The sequence below is a fragment of the Triticum aestivum genome, chromosome 5B (assembly GCF_018294505.1).
Source record: "Triticum aestivum cultivar Chinese Spring chromosome 5B, IWGSC CS RefSeq v2.1, whole genome shotgun sequence".
Taxonomy (NCBI): Eukaryota; Viridiplantae; Streptophyta; class Magnoliopsida; order Poales; family Poaceae; genus Triticum; species Triticum aestivum.
The window spans coordinates 714,544,697-714,565,299 of record NC_057807.1 but is presented as its reverse complement, the minus strand read 5'-3'; the positions used below and the strand labels follow the sequence as shown (position 1 = coordinate 714,565,299).

The window sequence follows — 20,603 nt, the reverse complement described above, 5'->3', positions numbered from 1 at the left end:
AGCAGCTAGTCTCTCTTGAAAGTTGAATCTTCTTCAGGCAATCTTTACAAGAGTCCCTGTCCGTTTATAAAGTGTCGCTCTACAACTAGTTCATGAATTTAGATGAAATAAATAAATATGTAAAAAAAATACATAGATTTCAAAAAATGTTTCAGGTGATGCCATTTACTCAACAAAACTCGAGTTTGATTTCATTAACGTAACGTACCATACACAGAGCAAACGGCCTTATTATTCCAATGGAACCTCTGCTAAGCCAGCTCCAGTATATTCATATTCATATTCATTTACAACAACACCCAAAATGTACTACACATTACATTACATTGCATTACAGCATCACGCAAATGTCTGTCTCAAACTTTATTCCTCCTTCCTTCCTTCCTTCCTATGGCTCCTCTCTCCTCTCCTCGGCTATCAATTCACTGGTGTCACGGGTACACAAGCCATAATAAAGCTTTCTTTATCACCAGCTAGTCTGCCTTGAATCTGTGCACAAACTTCTCCAGGCCATCTTTGCACTCCTCCGCTACCTTCTTCGACCTGTCCCCGACGCTTGAACCAAACGCCTTGGCTTCTGATGACACATTCTTTGCCTTTGAGGCTGCAGCAGCCCCAAGATCTGCGCACCCTTGCCTTGCTTCCGCCGCTCGCTGCTTTAGGCTTGAGATCAAGGACCTCACGTACTGCATTACTCTCTCCAGGGCATGGCTGGATCGGACTTTCATCTCACCACCAAACGACTTGAGCTTCTCCAGCAACGACTCCGCCCGGTTGATTGCCTCGTCAACTGGGTGTTCTTTGCCAGCATTAGCCCATGTCACCCCGGCCGATGCATCCTCCTCAAGCCCTGCCTCGACGACAACTTTGATTCCCTGCCGCTCCCACTGGTTCCGGGCCTCCTCAAGGGCGCGAGCATGCTCCCTGGCCTTCTTTGCTTCATCTTCTGCCCAAGCCCTGGTTGTTCAACATGTGTGTATTTGTCAATTTGATTTGATGCATGGTGGCAGTAAGATGTACTCTATAAATAAATCAGCTAGAGGAGAAACTAGCATGAAATTAGAGATAGGTAGGTTTAGTGTATCACCAAACAAATTTAATGCACAAGAAATCTCAGGTATCGCAAAAAATTATTACCTGGCCATAGACAAAGCCTTCCTTTCAACTTCAAGCTCATACTGAAGTTGCACAGCAGCCTGGTTTTCATTTTCAATTTCCTTTTGAAGTTTCTCAATTCTGTTCTTCTCAAAGTTGATCTCAACCTTCTTGCTCAGCACATTCTGCAGCTGCTCCTCTACTTCACACCTCAACTTTGAAAGAACTTGTATTTCGGATTCAACGGTAGCTCTGCCCCTAAGCAGAGCATTCTTTTCTTCCTCTCTTTCTGCTCTCAACTTGTCCAATTCAAACCTAGCTTCTTCAGCCAGTTTTTCAAGGGTCTCAATTTTTTCTCTTTCCCTCGTAAGCTCTCTTTCAAAACTTGAATTGATTTGTTTCTCAACCTCAGCTACCAACGCACCATGAGCATTCACAGCCGCTTCAGCTATTTTATCTGCTTCAATACGAGCAAGCTCCTCCATAACCACTTCAGCATAGTCACCAGTTGAAAGTGCTAGGGCAGCTTGTCCTTTTGTCACAGGTTTGTCTGGCTGGAAAAGCCTTGTAAAACCTTTAACAAGAGAGTTTTAGCGACCGTCCATGAGCCAAAAGTCAGTAAAAATAAATAAAAAGAAAGCCTACCGAATGCAAGAGCTGTGATGCTCTGGTCTCCAGCACCCAAGTCAGCTACCAATGCAGGCCATGCAGCTGTGTCAATTTTATCAATGTCTATGTAGCCGGATGTCTTGTACAAAGACTGGTCATGCAGAGAGTGCTGATATCAGCATAACCAGATGGTTTCAAGACAGATAATTATGAAAGGTATTAACTTTTTTATATTCTTACGTTTTTGTCAACTTCAGGTAGTTGCCTTTTATCCAAAGCCATCTTCCAACTCACAAGGTCTTGACGTGACAAGGGACTGAAACAAGGACAGCTGATTAGTAGCTAGACACAACAAACGCACGCACACATACAACACACAAGTCAAGTGGATGCGTGGAAGAGGACCATTACCTATCCGCGGAGAAAAAGTAATGGTTGTTCTCAACGTTTTCAGCAACGTCCATATCGGATCTTGAGAGCTTGCTAGAAATTAACCCTGCTTCTGCCAATCCTGAGGGTACATTTACATAAATGAGACAAAAATTTAATAGTGATGATTTACTCACGCTTGCATACACAAGATAAACTGTAAGTAAGGATGAATTTTGTCCTGAACAATATTTCTATTTCTCACCTTGTATAAATGGAAAATCAGGATCTTCAGTGGTGACGTCATCAAATGCAAGTTCAGACACGTTATCAATGTACATTGCTGGATAAACTTTTGAGTAAGTGTTCCTGCGGTTGCAAACCAGATCAATAATAAACTGGTTAAATGAAAGAAATCGCTTAGGAGGCCAGATTGGATTTACAGGGGAAAAAAAAGTGAACTCCTGCCATTACTTCTTATTTCTATTCTGTAACAGGCAATATCCACAGAAACAGCTAGCAGTAAGAAATAAGCCAGTGATACAACATTACTCAAATAAATAAGCAAGAGGGTGAATCATTCAAAAGACACAAATGAGACTTGGGATTTGCCCTCAAGGAACAAAAACAGAAGCAGAATGCAGCAATATCCGGAAGGTGAACATGCATCAAGGAGAAGTATGTACCTCGAAAGGGCATTGCTTGCAACTACCAACCATCGAGCGTATTCACGTCGGGTACACAAATCACCAGCTCGAGCGTCAGGCTCAATCACCTAGAAAGAGAATAAAATTTGAACAAAGAATTCCATATAATTCCCTAGAGGGTGTGTTCAGTAAGTTGTCTCTGTAACAATGAGCCCCATACTACAGTTTACGTTGTGCAAATGAGATGGGGGTTTTCCCTAGAGAAAGTTGTAACGATTTCAGCGAAAGCAGCAAGGCATGATGCAACATATAATAGGGTAGTTTAACTTATCTAGAAACAGAAGTCACTATAAGCTCAAAACCCTGACGAGGAAGCCAATAATATAGGTTCAGGGCTACAAAGAGCTTTTCCATTTGTATAAAATTATAGAACTAGTGAATGATGCTTGATCTAACAAGAACCCTTATCCAGGAGATGTAAGAAACAATGAATGGTGTTCCTGAAAAAGGAAAAGAGACGCTGAACTGAATACATGTAAAAAAAGAAATACCTTTAGAACTTGCAGCGCGGCCAATGCATTTCCCTGGGTAGGGTCAACTGCCGCTGGAACCACAATCTGGCCAGCAGGCACCTGTAAGGCTGCAGAGAGCAGAGAGGGGGCAGGAATTCCGGAAGAGAAAGATGTGGCAGGTGCTGCAGGCTTGAACAGTTCATTTTGGTTATCTGACTCATTTTGGCCTTCATCCTGGTCTGATGCTGGGTCTTGTATCGCCTTTGCTGGGTTAGCATCTTGAGTGGGTAAGTCATTTGAGCCCGATGGAAGCATCTGGTCAGTGCTTCCATATGGTACATAATCAGGAAAAGTGGATGCAGAAGAAATTCCATCTTGAGTTGAAAGTTGAGTATTCTGCTCAGTGTCTTGTAAATGTGTAGGCTCAGCCAGAGTGTCGGATATTTGCACAACATCACCAGATTCCAGCACCATAATATCTGAAGTGAAAGTATCCTGGTTTTCTGGCAAACTGGGTTGAGAGTCCAATAACAATGCCTCGGCCTGTGGGTCAGGAGTTGCCTCCTGAGAGGTTGGATCATAAGCAGGGAGCAAAGATTGAGGTGAATGAGACACAGGAGGAGTTTGAGTGTCATCTTGTGAAGCAATGTATTTATGAGTTGTCGGATCTAGGTCACTGCTGCTGCGATCCAGATCCAATTGGTAGTTGTTGTCCATGTCATGTTGAGGTGCTCCCTCGGCCTCGGGTATTGTCTCGTGTGTTTGTAGATTATTAGGCAACGGTGTTGCCTCACTGGTGGCATCCAGGATATCATCGGCTGGTGACAAAGCCTGAGCAGCAGCAGCAGCGTCGTCGTCGTCGTCGTCGTCTTGTTGTTGTTGTTCAGGAGTAGTATCAGCCTTTGTCTCGGTGTGTGTGGGCAAAAAGGTTTGGATGGGTGCCTTTGATCCTGCAAATATATATTATATATAGAAAGAGAAAGAAATGGCAGAGAGTGAGTGAAGGAAGGAAGGAAGGAAGGAAGGAAGGAGAAGATTTGGGCATGATCCAGAACAAGTGAAGTGAAGTGCATTTGGGTTGGGGGTGTGCAGTGGATTACGTACCTGTGGGTCTGAGTGAGATAGCGGCGAATGTGATGCCGGCGAGGAAGAGGAGGCCAGCAAGGGCAGGTCCAACAAGGCCTGCATTTTTTGCATTTGCATTTGCATTTGATTGAGGTGAGTAGTGAGAGAATGAGAAGGTACTACTAGTACTATTTATACTGGAGTAGTAATGTAATTGTAATGGGGAAGGTGAAATTGGCATTCTTCTTCTTGATTCTTGCTTCTTTCTTCTTTCTTGTTGTTGTTGTTGTTGTTGTTGTTCCAAATCAAATAAAATAAAATAAAATCAAGTGAGTCCTATCCTATCTGGTTTATACTACTACTTATTACTAGCTAGCTATCTATCTAAGTACTAATATAGTAAGAAAGAAAGAAAGAAAGAAAGAAAGGGAAAGGGGATACCTACCTCCTGAATCAGAATCAGCATCCTGCTTGTCCGACCAGCCGGCGAAGGAGTCGCCGGCTTCGGCTTCAGGAGAGGGGGAAGGGGAGGCTTGGGCTCTGAGTCGGAGTCGGAGGTGGGGGCGTCCGACTTTGGGAAAGACAAGTAGGGCGGGGCGGCGGAGGAGGAGGTGGAGCTGGAGGGAGCAGCCCAACCTGACCGGGGCCGGAGCCAGAGAAGGGGCGGCGGCGAGGCTGGACGCCATCACCACCTGCCCTGCCCTGCCCTGCCCTGCCCTGAGTCACTGGATTGGGGGACCTACCGACGACGGCGGCCCTTTTTTCCTTGTCCGTGGGTTGTAGAGAGAGAAACGAGCGAGCGGCTGAGGGAAGACGACCAACCAACAACCCACACACCCACACCCACACCCACACCCACACACGGCAGATACATAGATTGGGCCAATTGGGCCGGCCCACCACGCGCCTTAACGATGGGCTGTGCCGCAAGGTTAATTTTTGTTTGTTTGGTTGGAGGGCAAGGGAGGGAATATTGAGGTGGGGTGGGGGATAGGGAAAAGGAAGAAGGAATTTGGAGGAATTCAAACCTAATCTCAACCTAGCTAGCATGTAGATATTGTGTGGCGATTAAGGAGGCTAATCAAAGAAAAAGACGCTTGGACAAAGTTTGTTTGACAAGGCGCTCTCTGTCGACAGGTAAAGTATAAGTTTTTATTTCCAGCTTGATGGGAAGTAAAGTAGTCCTTACTCCGTAGAAGATAGATGAGGAGGAGGAGGAGCACCCATGAATTTCACTTGAGGATGGAGCACCACCAAAATCAAATCACTCACTGCATGCAACGCACACGCACATTTACTATATAAAAACACGATGCAACACTCAAGCAGTTCGTACACCACACCACCAATAGAGATCACTCACTCCACCTGAATGAATCCCATGGCCAAATGGTGTCAGAAGAAGTATTATCATGCATGATCCGAAAAGAATAAATAAAGACACTCATATATTCAGGGCAAAACTGATGTATCAAGAGTTTTAATACTAGCTTGTATGACATATCCAAATTAAACTGATGTATGCATGTATGTATGTATGTATGTATGTATGTAGGCTATGCTTTGGTGCAAATCCATGCAAGCCGGCGTGCCATATCTTTTGTCCATGCACTACACTGCACTAGACGTGATAGAAGATAGATTAGAGGTTGCAAATGCATCACATACTCGTATTCATGCACAGTGAGTAATATATAATAGAGTACATGAGAGAGAGGGAGAGAGATACACACGCACATAAACAGACTAACAATCGATCCTAGATTGATGGGAAGATAGAGTGCGGCTAACATCCTTGCATGCGCCATGCAAGGGCGGTGGGTGCGTGGAGCGTACGACCAGCTCTGACCGGTAACACCAAGTCCAACAGTAGACCAAAGCATAGTCTAACAGCCCCCCGCAATGTCAACGTGGGCTTGCCGGATGTTGAGAGTTGAGACTGGATCGAAATTCAGCAAAGAGCGTGGTTGGCAACCCTTTGGTGAAAATGTCAGCATACTGCGAAGAAGTGGGAACATGCAGAACCCGAACCTAGCCAAGCGAAACCTTGTCACGCACAAAGTGAATGTCAATCTCGATATGCTTCATACGGCGGTGCTGCACAGGGTTAGCAGACATGTAGACAGCAGACACGTTGTCACAGTAGACAACAGTGGATCTGGACACTGGCTGGTGAAGCTCCTGCAGAAGTTGCCGCAGCCATGTAGTTTCGGCAACAGCATGAGCGACGGTGCGATACTCAGCCTCCGCACTGGACCTGAAAACAGTTAGCTGTCGCTTGGATGACCACGAAACCAAATTATCCCCAAAGTAAACGCAGTAACCAAACGTGGAACGACGAGTGTCGGGACAGCCAGCCCAATCGGCATCGGAGTACGCAACAAGAGAGGTGGAGGTGGAAGGTGTGATGTGCATACCGAAATCTAAAGTGCCCTTAACGTACCGAACTATGCGTTTGACAAGGTTAAGGTGGGAGGTGCGAGGCGCATGCATGAACAAACACGCCTGCTGAACTGAGTAAGATAGATTGGGGTGTGTGATAGTGAGATACTTCAAAGCACCGGTGAGACTGTGGTAGGTGGTAGCATCAGCAACGTCAAGAAGGTCGCCGTTGTTAACGGAAAGCTTGGCTCCGGAATCGATGGGGGTACGAATAATATGACACTCGGACATGCCGGCACGCTGGATAATGTCGAGCGCATATTGCCGTTACGAAAGAAAAAGGGAGGAGGAAGAGCGGGTAACAGAGACTCCGAGAAAGTGCGAGAGAGATCCCAGATCAGTCATGGCAAACTCCTGTCGAAGGCGTGTAATGACATACTGAAGAAAACTGGAGGATGATGCAGTTAGTATGATATCATCGACATATAAGAGGAGATAGGCAGTGTGAATCGAGGACGGTAGATAAACAAGGAGGTGTCGCACCTAGAGGTAGTGAATCCTATAGTCACTAGGAAGGCGGTGAAGCGAGTGAACTAGGCGCACCGGGGCCTGCTTAAGACCGTAGAGAGATTTACAAAGGGGACTCACGTGTGAACGTGCAGTAGGATCCACGAACCCGAGAGGCTGCTGATAGTAGACAATCTCGGTTAAGTGACCGTGTAGGAAGGCGTTCTTGACATCGAGCTAGTGAATGGGCCAAGAGGCTGAGATGGCGAGAGTGAGAACGACACGGATGGTGCTAGGCTTAACGACTGGTGAGAAGGTCTCATCGTAGTCGGTCCCCTCAGTCTGAGAAAAACCACGGATAACCAAACGTGCTTTGTAGCACGCAAGGGTTCCATCGGAATGATACTTGACACGAAAAACCCACTTCCCGCTGACGACATGAGAGCCAGCAGGACGGGGAACAAGTGTCCAAGTGTCATTCTGAAGGAGTGTCTGATACTCATCAGTCATGGCAGCAACCCAGTTAGGGTCGGCAAGGGCGGCACGGTAACTGCGAGGTAGGGGGGGAATGTTAGGAGCGTCGACAAGAAAGTTAAGTTTGTGAGAGGGAATGGTAAACCGGGATTTAGCACGCATACGCATGGGATGCGGGTTAGCAGGGGGTTGAACATCGACTGCATGGGGCGGTAGGGGTCATGCAGGCGTGCTAGGTTGGGAAGGACTAGCGCTAGCCGGCGCGGGAGCTGACGAGGCCGCCGGTCCTACAGGACTTGCCAAGGCAGGGCTGGGTGCGGAAGACATTGGGTTGGGTTTGCTAGATGAACTAGGCTGGGAGCAAGGGCTAGGCGTAGGGGCTGGTGTGGCAACATCCGTAGAGGAGATGGGGGAGGATGGGATGGCCGCTCGAGCGGACGAAGCGGGACGGTCTGGTTGTGCTACCGGGCCAGGAAGAAATGGTGGGAGGGGGCTAGTTGGGAAACTTGGACCGGTTGGTAGATCAGGAAAAAGATTAGCAACAGAGGGTTTCGTAGGAGGGTGACTAGCGAACGGGAAAACGGTCTCATCGAAAACAACGTGCCTAGAGATATGAACCCGGTGTATAGAGAGATCAAGGCAGCGCTAGCCTTTGTGATCCATAGGATATCCAAGAAAGAGATACGCCGTCGACCGCGGTGCCAACTTGTGGGCGGCTGTGGCGGACATGTTGGGAAAACAAAGACATCCAAAAACCCTAAGGTGATCATACGTAGGAGGTTGAGACAAAAGAGCCTCGTGAGGAGTAGATCAGAGAAGGATTTTGGTTGGCCGAAGATTGAGAAGATGGGTGGCAGTAGAGAGGGCGTCAACCCAGTACTTAGGCGGCATGTTGACTTAAATTAGAAGGGTCCGTACAATGTCTTTAGTGGAGCGAATAGCACGCTCAGTAGTGCCATTTTGCGAAGACGTGTAAGGACACGAGAAACGCATGGTCGTACCAAAAGGAAGGAAGAAGTCACGATTACTAGCGTTGTCAAACTCTCGGCCATTGTCGCATTGGAACGTGGCGATAGTGCGATGAAAATGGGTGCGAACAAGAGCATGAAATGAACAAAAAATAGCATGCACGTCGGACTTAAGGACAAGAGGAAACGTCCACCGGTATTTAGTGTAATCGTCGATGATGATAAGGTAGTATTTGTTGCCAGAAACACTGAAGATGGGAGCTGTCCAGAGATCACAATGCATTATTTCAAAAGTAGCACTCTGATACCATGATAGAAGATAGACTAGGGGTTGCAATGCATCACATACTCGTATTCATCCACAGTGGGTAATATATAATAGAGTACATGAGAGAGATACACACGCACGTAAACAGACTAACAATCGATCCTAGATCGATGGGAAGATAGAGTGCGGCTAACAGCCTTGCATGCGCCATGCAAGGGCGGTGGGTACGTGGAGCGTACGACCAGCTCTGACCGGTAACACCAAGTTCAACAGTAGACCAAAGCATAGTTTAACAAGACGCATTCCATATTCTTCTTCTCAGTGTATGTACGTACGTCCATGATAGCTGCCCATGCATCCCACGTCTTTGGCCGTCTGGTCGAATGCAAATCTTTATCTTATCTAATAATAAGTCACATCCGAACCATTATTTTACATTTTTCAAAACCTCTCTGATGTTTTAGGTAATTCATCCGTGGATCATATTTAAGTCAAACAATGTTTTTAAAATCATTCATATCTTTTAAACCGTAACTCCGATTTGAACATGTTGTATATGAAATTTGATTAGAAAAATATGTAGAATATGAATATGAGATTATTTTCACCTGTTAAGTATTTTTAAATATTATTTTGGAATATATTTAAGTCAAATAAATAATTTTCTAAATTATCCGTATCTTTTAAACCGTAACTTCGATTTTAACATATTATATATGAAATTTTATTAGAAAAATATGTGGAATATAAATATGATGTTAATTTTACCTGTTAATATTTTTAAAATATCGTTTTGGGAGCAAACTTATAATTTATAGCGTAAGATCCGTTTTCCTTTCGTACTGGCGGCGACCCGGATTATAAATAAACACCCCACTATAACAATATAGGGAAAAGAAAACATCGAACACATGCATACCTCTGAAAATGTCACAGGGGAAAACAACAGATTTCTCATCGTGAGAGTGAGAGAAAGCGAGAGAGAGAGAGAGAGGGAGGGAGGAGAGAGGGAGGGAGGGAGGGAGGGAGAGGGAGGAGAGAGGGAGAGAGAGACGCCTTAGCATTAAACATATTCAAACACATTTTTTTTGTTTTATGTGAACACTGAGGCCATCGCCGGCGAGGGTGGGAAGGAGGATAAGCGGCAACACAAATATGATGCCTCGCAAAAATAAAGGAGATGGACCTATTGTGGTCTTGGGTGATGGTTGTTGGGTTAAGAGTGTGTGTTATGTTTTCTCCCCCGTTGCAACGCACGGGCTCTTTTGCTAGTTACTAATCAAAGATACCTATGACAGCCGTGCCGAGAGAATATCCAGTGAAAACCACGTTGAAACTATCTTTTGAAGTTTTGAAGCTAGCTATAAAAAATGGTGTATGTCAAAGAGGTGCTTTATATAGACATGTTAAATTCCAAGTTGAAATACTAATTTATCAACTAGGACCAACAACTTCATTAACCATCACCCAAATGTCATAACTAGGACCAACAACGTTGTCAGATCTGGACACAATAATGTGGTATCCAGGAACGGCAACTTTTTGGCCTACTTTTTTGTGTGTTCATTAAAACAGACACATGCACACAACAAGAGTAGAGCGACCATGTGTGGCCAATGTTAAACACATGATACGTGATATGTACAGGAGGTTAGAGATATTGAGTAGAGGCGCATAGCTATATTCGGTGTAACCTCTTTTGTAGTTTATCTCTCTTATCTCTTATACTTCTTGCTCTACAAGTTGTAATCCTAACAAACTCCTGTACGCGTATACCAGGCTCGCACCCTGCCTTTATAACATGCAACACGTCGCCCTGGATGGGTAAGACGTTTCCGCCAACGCACATGGTAATCAGAGCCTTCCTACTTCCCATCTAGCCTCCATCTCCACCTGTGCCGAAGCCATGTCTTCCTCCTCCGGTGCCGCTCAGTCCCATCTCAATGGGCAAGTCATCAGGAAGCTTTCTCACACGAACTACGTGCTGTGGCGCACGCAGATCACACCCCAACTGCGTGGCGCCGGTGTTTCGGCTACATCGATGGCACATCACTGGAGCCGGCCAAGCTCCGCGCCGCCAAGGACAAGGACGGCAAGGACACCTCCGAGCCCAACCCTCTCCACCCTCTCTGGGTCAGGGAGGACCAGCAGGTGCTCGGTTTCCTCCTCAGCAACCTCTCCAAGGAGGTGCTGGTCACGGTGACCACGGTCACCACGGCGGGCGCGCTCTGGACGACGCTGGCGGGCATGTACTCGTCGCAGTCGCTGAGTCGCGTCAACAACATCAGAACCTCCCTCATCAACGCGCAGAAAGGTAGCCAATCCGCCGCCACCTACTTCGCCTACATGCGTGGCCTCGCCGACGAGCTGGCCGCGGCGGGCAAACCGATCCAGGATGATGAGTTGATCTCATATATCCTCCATGGGCTGGATCTGGAGTACCAGCCCCTGGTCTCGGCCCTTGACGCCCGCGTCTCGCCCGCTTCCCTCGATGAGATCTTCGCCATGCTCAGCAACTTCGACCAACGCATGGCGCAGTTCCACGGTGCGGGCGGCCACTCCTTCAAGTCTTCCGCAAACGCGGCAACCCGCGGCCGTGGTGGTGGTCGTTCCCGCGGCTCTTCCCGCGGCAGAGGGCGCTCTGGTGGCAGCAGCAACAACAGCGGGCGCTTCACCAACAAGGCTCGCCGTGGCGGCGGCAGTGGCTCTGGTCGATCTCGCCCGGACTCACCTCGCTGCCAGATATGTGGTAAGCCAGGTCACACAGCCAAAGACTGCTGGTACCGCTATGATGAGGACGAGGACGACTCTCAAGACGATGACAAGGTCGCTGCTGCGGCCGATGGCTCCTACGGCATCGACACCAACTGGTATGTCGATAGCGGCGCCACCAACCACATCACCAACGAACTTGAGAAGGTGACCATGAAGGAAAGGTACCGTGGAAAGGATCAAATCCACACGGCCAGTGGAGAAGGTATGCGGATAAATCACATTGGTCATTCAATATTCAGTACCCCTAGTCGCAATATTCATTTCAAGAAAATCTTGCATGTTCCTAGTGCCGCCAAAAGTCTTCTTTCTGTTCACCGAATTGCTTTAGATAATCATGTCTTCCTCGAGTTTCACCCTTACTTCTTTTTGATTAAGGATCAGGAAACGAAGAAAATCCTCTATCGAGGTAGATCTGTTCGAGGGCTTTATCCGTTGATCCCGGTGCGTAGAAGATTCAATAAACAAGTCTATGGTGCTACCAAGCTTTCATCAACACGGTGGCATGATAGATTAGGCCATGCTTCTTTCTCTCTAGTTGAAAAATTGCTTAGGAAAAATAAGCTCCCGTTTGTGGTTGAGCGACATAATGAAACTATTTGTGATTCATGCCAAAGAGCAAAAAGTCATCAATTGCCATACCCCATATCTACTAGTGGCTCCACCAAACCGTTGCAACTTATATTTTTTGATGTGTGGGGTCCGGCTCCCACCTCTGTTGGTAGACACTCTTATTACGTTAGCTTCATTGATGACTATAGCAAATTCTCGTGGATTTATCTTCTTAAGCATAGATCCGAAGTGTTTCAAGTTTTTCAAAACTTTCAAGCTCTTGTTGAGCACAAGTTTGACAGCAAAATCATTGCAGTCCAGTCAGACTGGGGAGGGGAATATGAGAAATTGAATTCCTTCTTCCAAACTCTTGGCATCTCACACCACATGTCATGCCCCCATGCACACCAGCAAAACGGTTCTGCCGAACGCAAGCATCGCCACATAGTTGAAGTTGGCCTTGCCCTCCTCGCAGGAGCATCTATGCCTCTAAAATTTTGGGATGAAGCTTTCCTCACAGCCGTTCATCTCATATACATGCTTCCTAGTCGTGTTATCCACAATGAAACCCCACTCGAAAGGCTTCTTCATGAAAAACCAAACTATAGCTCTCTTCGTGTTTTTGGGTGCGCGTGTTGGCCCAACCTACGTCCCTACAATAAACGAAAACTCATGTTTCGTTCCACCAAATGTGTCTTCCTTGGCTATAGTGCCCAACACAAGGGTGTCAAATGTCTACATGTCTCCATGGGGCGTGTCTACATCTCTAGGGATGTCATTTTTGATGAAACCCAGTTTCCTTTTGCTGATCTTCATCCTAACGCCGGTGCGCTTCTTCGCAAAGAAATTCTTCTTTTGCCCTCAAACCTCACCGGCCTTGATCAAGGGGGGAACGATATTGATGATCACTTGTTGACTAATCCCACTAATATACTGCATGAGGCTCATGTTGATGCAACAGGCACTGAGACAGGGACGATCGGTGAAGAAAATAATGCAAACGGTGAAAATTCTGGCCCTTATTTCATGTGTCAAGAAACAGGAGACAGAATCTCCTTGGGATCGGTGCCGCAGCAGGAAACTGGCGACATGATCTCCTCGGGATCGGAGCGGAGTCAGGAAATCCGATCCCCCTCGGGATCCGGCGCAGCAGACGAGGCTGCAGCTGCGGGCGCACGCGCCGCAGCGTCCACCCCTGCGCGTGACACGCGGCTCCCTCTCGCTGGCTGCACAGCGGACCCAGCGGCGCGCCAATCCTCCTCTGCCAACTGGCGGAGCGGGGGTGGCCCAGGCGATACGCGCTATCGCGGCCAACCGCTATGCTACAAGCGGCGGACTCTGGACCGCTCCACCGGCCCAGGCCCTGGCGCGGCGCCCGGTGTTGATTCGCCATCATGTGGCAATGATGGGCTGGCGCACATGCCAGGATTCTCTGCGGCTTCCTCAGGCGCGGCAGCGATGACACGAGCCACAGAAGATCCACCCGAGACAGCTCATGCTGCTGCACCGACAGTATCAGCCTCGGGATCAGTTTCGGCTGGAGCTTCCATGCAGGCAGCTGGATCCTCTGTGGCCACAGATTTGGCTGCATCATCACTGCGTCGTACACGACTACAAAAAGGGGTAACGAAACCTATGAACTACAAACATATAGTCAAATATGGTATGATTTGTTCCACAGGTGAACCAGATGAACCAAGTACAGTTGAAGAAGCACTTGGTGATGAACGATGGAAGAAAGCTATGAACGAAGAGTACATGGCATTGAAGAAAAATAAAACATGGCACTTGGTTCCTCCACAGCAAGGTAAAAACTTGATTGATTGCAAGTGGGTATTCAGGATTAAAAGGAAATCTGATGGAACCATTGATCGTTATAAAGCTAGACTTGTTGCAAAGGGCTTTAAACAAAGATATGGCATAGACTATGAGGACACGTTTAGTCTAGTAGTCAAAGCTGCTACCATTCATCTTGTCCTGTCTATTGCTGTTTCTAGGGGTTGGAGTCTCAGACAGCTAGATGTACAGAACGCGTTCCTCCACGGTGTTCTGGAAGAGGAAGTGTACATGAAGCAACCTCCTGGGTTTGTAAGTAAAAGTGCTCCCTCTTACGCGTGTAAACTTGATAAAGCACTATATGGGTTGAAGCAAGCTCCAAGGGCATGGTACTCTCGTCTCTGTCATAAGATGCAGGCACTTGGTTTTGTTCCTTCTAAGTCAGACACCTCGTTATTCATCTACAACAAGTCCAACACATGCATATTTGTTCTCATATATGTTGATGACATTATTGTGACAAGCTCATCTGCTGAAGCAATCACAAGACTCTTAAAGGACTTGAGTGCAGATTTTGCCTTGAAGGATCTTGGAGACTTGCACTTCTTTCTTGGAATTGAGGTAAAAAGAAACAGAGATGGACTTCATCTCTCTCAGGAAAAATATGCAACTGATCTGGTAAAGAAGGCTGGTTTGAAAGATTGTAAACCCTCACCTACTCCACTGTCCAGTTCAGAAAAATTGTCTCTCACAGAAGGGACACTCTTGAGTCAAGAGGATAGCACAAGATACAGAAGTTTAGTTGGGGCTTTGCAGTATCTGACTCTTACTAGACCTGACATTTCTTTTGCAGTTAACAAGGTCTGTCAGTTTCTTCATGCACCCACTACTGTTCACTTGACTGCTGCAAAACGCATAGTCAGATATGTCAAAAACACCCTGAGTGTTGGTCTAAATTTCAGCAAGTCATCTTCAACTCTTGTCAGTGCATTTTCTGATTCAGATTGGGCAGGATGTTTGGATGATAGGCGATCTACTGGTGGGTTTGCTGTGTTCTTTGGACCTAACCTGATATCTTGGTGTGCACGAAAACAGGCCACGGTTTCCAGGTCAAGCACAGAGGCAGAACACAAAGCATTGGCAAATGCTACAGCAGAAATAATATGGATTCAGTCTATGTTGAAAGAACTTGGTGTAAAAACCACACCGGCTCCATGTCTATGGTGTGACAACCTTGATGCTACCTATCTCTCTGCTAATCCAGTTTTCCATGCTAGAACAAAACATATAGAAATTGACTTTCATTTTGTCAGAGAAAGAGTTGCTCAGAAGCAACTTGACATTCGTTTTGTGCACTCCAGAGATCAAGTTGCAGATGGATTTACAAAGGCATTGCCTGTGAGAAGCTTTGAAGACTTCAAACATTATCTCAACTTGACCAAGTTGTGATTAAGGGAGGATGTTAAACACATGATACGTGATATGTACAGGAGGTTAGAGATATTGAGTAGAGGCGCATAGCTATATTCGGTGTAACCTCTTTTGTAGTTTATCTCTCTTATCTCTTATACTTCTTGCTCTACAAGTTGTAATCCTAACAAACTCCTGTACGCATATACCAGGCTCGCACTCTGCCTTTATAACATGCAACACGTCGCCCTGGATGGGTAAGACGTTTCCGCCAACGCACAGCCAAGAGAAAAACAAAACAAATAAAAGCCTAAATCTATCTCAGTTAAACGGAAAACACGTGCTAACTCTCGGTGGACTTTGCCCTGCTAGCTCTTTTTTGTTCGAGAAGAAACATTCATCCTCTGTCGCACATTAATAATTTCAATTAGGAGGAAGGTGACGCGTTTGAACAAGTTGATATAAGATAAAACAAAATCCTTGCATCAGTAGTCGGCCAGCTTAAGATAAGATCTTCAAGCATCGAAAAGAAAAAGATCTTCAAGCATCGAAAAAAAAAGATCTTCAAGCACCAAAATCAAAATCAAGTGTGGCGGGCACTTACTTGTAGTAGTACGTGGCCTGGCCACTCACTACCACTTGCTGCAACGCACACCCTATAAGACACCACTCATCACCCTAGCAGTTTGTACAACACCAAGACAGAGCACTTGCCAATCACTCACTCAGACCTCAATGAATCCCATGGCCAAATGCTGCCTACTGCTCCTCCCCATCTTCTTCTTGGCGTTTCTCTTGCCCGAGGCGCACGCGACTTCGTGCCACCCCGACGACCTTCGTGCGCTGCAGGACTTTGTTAGGAACCTCAGCGGCGGGGGTGTCCTCCTCCAGGCCACGTGGTTCGGCGCCACATGCTGCAGTTGGGAAGGTGTGAGCTGTGATGCCGCCAGTGGCCGTGTCACGGCACTGCGCCTCCCCAGGCGCGGCCTTGTGGGGCCCATCCCAGGAACCTCCCTTGCAGGCCTTGCGCGGCTTGAGGAGATCGACCTTGGCTCCAACAACTTCCAAAACATCTCAGGGGTACTCACAGTGTTGCGTGGGTGCCAGAACCTCACCACGCTGATTCTCACCAAGAATTTCGGTGGTGAGGAGCTACTAGGCGATGGTATTATTGGCGGGTTCAAGAGCCTCGAGGTGCTGGCCCTTGGTGATTGTGCTCTCAAGGGCAGGGTTCCGGAGTGGTTGTCTCAATGCAAGAAAATGGAGGTGCTTGATTTGTCTGGCAACCATTTAGTGGGCACCATCCCATCGTGGATTGGTGAGCTTCACCACCTTTGCTACTTGGATCTCTCAAACAATTCATTGGTTGGCGATGCACCTAAGAGTTTGGCACTGCTAAAGGGGCTCGCCCCTGATGGGCGTTCACCGGGCATGGTTTTCACTAACATTCCATCGTATGTGAAGCATAACAGAAGCACACTCGGACGGCGACTTAACGAGCTCCCAAATGTCATCATAGGGACAAACAACTTTGTAACATCTGGGAGCAAGAATGTTTTATCCGGGAACGACAACACAGTCATATTTGGGGATGAAAACACCATATCCGGGAATGAAAACACCGTATCTGGGAACAACCATGTCGTATCTGGGAGTAAGCATGTCGTATCTGGGAGCAGGCATGGCATAACTGGGAGAAACAGTTTCGTATCCGGGAGCTACAATAACGTATCTGGGAGTAAAAATGTAGTATTTGGGAGCAACAATTCTGTATCTGGGAGGAACCATATTGTATATGGGGACAACAAGGTTATAACAGGAGGTTGATGTGTGTGTGTGTCGAGATGAGATGATGTTGAGCCTCCTTTTGAACTCCTCGGCTACTTGAGGAGTCGAGATGAGATGATGTTGAGCCTTTTGTAGTGTTTTCGCTGCTACTATCCAAGCAAGGTTGATGACATGATGTTCGATAAATAATGTACATAAGTTGACGCAGGAGATGTGTCTCCCTATGCCTCGCGTACGTATGTTGTAATAGTCGAACATTTATGGTCTATGTATTGTAATATATATATATATATATATATATATATATATATATATATATATATATATTGTGGTTTGGTTTGTGTGCCAAGTTGTATTGTGTATCTTTAAGGTGGTACATCTTTATGCATGCACAACACCCACAATTATACTCCTTGAGGTATTGTGGCAACTCACAATGGCAACGCCCACCACGAACACGCCCTGCGGTAGGTGGCGAGCGGATAGGCACCAAGCTCGCAGCTGTCTCCGCACCTTGGCCGTTTAAACAGTGGCCACGATCTCTGTCTCCCCGCCTTTGCCATTTGAAAATTGGCCACCGTCCCCTCTTCTGCTCAGGAGGGAAACCTGGACATTGGGCCACTTGCTGTTTTGGAGGTGCCTGCTCTGCCCGCCAGCGTGGCGTTCGAGGACCCAGTGTTGGCAAACCCCTCGGTGACTTGCTGGAACGTTCGACGCTTGAACAATCCGGCGAAAAGAAGAGCGGTGAAGGAGTTTTTAGATTCGGTTAAGCCTAGCATAGTCTGTTTGCAAGAGACCAAACTTGCCTTTGTAGATGCTTTCCTGTTATTGCAATGTTGTGGCCCGTCTTTGGATGGCTTTTCCTACTTACCGGCGGAGGAGACGAGAGGTGGTATTATCTTAGCCTGGGACACCACGGTTTTGCATATCGACCACATACAGAGGGACGCCAACTCCATCACAGGTTTGGCTCGCCCCAAGGTTGGAGAGGATTGGTGGATCACGGTGGTCTATGGCCCACAAGGCGACGAGCGCAAAACACAGTTTCTTGCGGATTTGGAAGCTAGGAGATCATTGTGCCCGGGGCCTTGGATGGTCCTCGGCGACTTCAATATGATCATGCGTGCCTCGGAGAAGAGTAACTTGAACCTCAATCGTACCATGATGAATAAATTCAGAGCTTTCGTTGATAATAACGTGTTGAAGGAGCTTTACATGCATGGACGTCGTTTCACTTGGACGAACGAGCGGGAGGCGCCTACATTTACCAAGATTGATCGCGTCTTGGTCTCCGTTGACTGGGAGCTGGCTCGACATGATTACCTCCTCCAGGCGCTCTCCACTAACATTTCAGACCACGCGCCCTTGCATCTCTCGGTTGCTGCTCACCATTGGCCGAAAAAAAGATTCCGGTTCGAGTCCTTTTGGCTCAAGATTGACGGCTTCGATCAGGCTGTTTGCGAGGCATGGACCTGTGATCCCGCAATTATCGACCCGTTTAAAAGGTTGGACACTCTGTTCAGAAATGCCGGTGCTGTGCTGCAAGCTTGGGGGCAAAAGAAAGTCGGTAACATCAAGTTGCTCATGTCTGTTGCCTCACTTGTGATTTTCCGGTTTGATCAAGCCATGGAAGCTAGAGGCTTGTCGGAGCTTGAGATTTGGTTGAGGAGATCGTTGAAGCTAGCCTTGTTGGGGCTAGCGTCCTTGGAGCGCACCATAGAAAGACAAAGGTCCAGGTTTAGATGGTTGCGGGAAGGAGACGCAAACACCAAATTCTTCCAGTCGGTGGCCAACGGAAGAAGGGCTAAAAACTTCATCCCACACATCAGAGTTGGAGTAGAGACCATCACTGATCAGACGCGCATGGAGGAGGCTTTCGCCGATGCTTTTCAGAGCCTCTTGGGTATGGCGCACACAAGGAACCACACCCTGGATCTTGATTACCTGGGAGTTGAGCAACTGGACCTACGAGACATGGAGGTTCTCTTCACAGAGGAGGAAGTTTGGGGCGTTATCAAAGAGATGCACCCGGATCGCGCCCCTGGACCGGATGGCTTCACCATCGCTTTCTATCAAAGGGCATGGCCCACCATCAAGAGTGATGTCATGGCTGCACTCTTCAAGCTCTGCGTGGGCGACGACCGTGGTTTCGCCTGGCTAAATCGCGCCCTCATCGTCCTGATACCAAAGAAGCCCGATGCGATTGAAGTGGGCGACTACAGGCCTATTAGTCTGCCCCACAGCTTCTCCAAGATTTTTGCTAAGTTGCTTGCTAATAGAGCACGAAGGAGAATGCATGAGCTTGTCGGAGTCAACCAGTCCGCGTTCATCAAAGACCGTACCCTGCATGATAACTACTTGCTGGTCAAGCAAGTTGCGAGGAAAATCCATGCGAGGAAGAGCCCCGGAGTGTTCCTAAAATTAGACATCACTCGCGCCTTCGACTCCTTGTCCTGGCCATTTTTGTTTGAGGTGCTGCGCGCTAAAGGTTTTGGAAGAGTCTGGTTGAAGTGGGTGGCTAGTTTGCTGCAAACAGCGAGCACCAAAATTGTAGTGAATGGGGTTCCTGGCAGGAGAATTTGGCACGCCAAAGGTTTAAGACAAGGAGATCCAGTCTCTCCTTTGTTGTTTGTCATTGCCATGGATATCCTGTCCGCGATCGTCGCCAAAGCATCGCAAGAGGGAGTTCTCAGCGCTTACACTGGCATCTCTGCTACGCAGCGGCTGTCGGTATATGCAGACGACGTTGCGCTATTCGTCAAACTCTCAGATGTAGATCTGCAATTTGTAAGGCATGCGTTGGAAATCTTTGGTGAAGCTTCGGGCCTTCGAGTGAACTACACTAAGTCTACCGCCATCCTCATCTCGGAGAACAATGATGATAGAGCGAGAGTTGAAGGTATCCTTCAGTGCACCATGTCCGAGTTCCCCTGCAAGTACCTTGGGCTACAACTTGCGCTCAAGCAGCTTACCAGGGCTCAATGGCAGCCACTTCTTGATCAGGTGAGGCACTTCGTCCCCGCCTGGCAGAGAGGCATGATGCAGCGCTCGGGAAGATTGATCTTGGTCAAGTCTGTGCTCTCAGCGAGGCCGGTTCACCACTTACTGGTCATGGACGCCCCGGCCTGGGTGTTTGAGGATATAAATGGGTGGCTGCGCTCTTTCTTTTGGAAGGGTAAGGATCGGGTCTCCGGAGGGCATTGCTTAGTTGCATGGAATAATATTTGCAAGCCAACTGCCTTCGGAGGATTGGGCGTGAAGAACATGAGTTTGCAGGCGATCGCGCTTAGAGTGCGCTGGGAGTGGCTTAGGCGGACTGATCCCCGCAGGCCTTGGCAAGGATTGCATCTGCTGGTGGACGACGAGGCCAGACAAGTTTTTGATAGTCTTGTAAAGATTGCAGTCGGGA

General features: G+C 47.5%; 2 protein-coding genes across 2 annotated transcripts; one reads left to right on the top strand and one right to left on the bottom strand.

Moving 5' to 3' along the window:
• Positions 1-169: 169 nt before the first annotated feature.
• On the bottom strand, positions 170-5,103 carry LOC123114526 (uncharacterized). Its single transcript, XM_044536044.1, has 10 exons — positions 4,743-5,103; positions 4,337-4,414; positions 3,272-4,182; positions 2,760-2,848; positions 2,339-2,442; positions 2,116-2,215; positions 1,945-2,020; positions 1,741-1,855; positions 1,138-1,669; positions 170-957 (listed from the first exon to the last, which is right to left on the bottom strand). The coding sequence occupies exons 1-10, from the start codon at positions 4,981-4,983 to the stop codon at positions 474-476; spliced, it is 2,730 nt and encodes a 909-aa protein (XP_044391979.1). The 5' UTR covers positions 4,984-5,103; the 3' UTR covers positions 170-473.
• An 11,006-nt stretch (positions 5,104-16,109) lies between these two features.
• On the top strand, positions 16,110-17,444 carry LOC123117915 (phytosulfokine receptor 2). The gene has a single exon (XM_044538579.1). The coding sequence runs from the start codon at positions 16,142-16,144 to the stop codon at positions 17,231-17,233; it is 1,092 nt and encodes a 363-aa protein (XP_044394514.1). The 5' UTR covers positions 16,110-16,141; the 3' UTR covers positions 17,234-17,444.
• Positions 17,445-20,603: the final 3,159 nt, after the last annotated feature.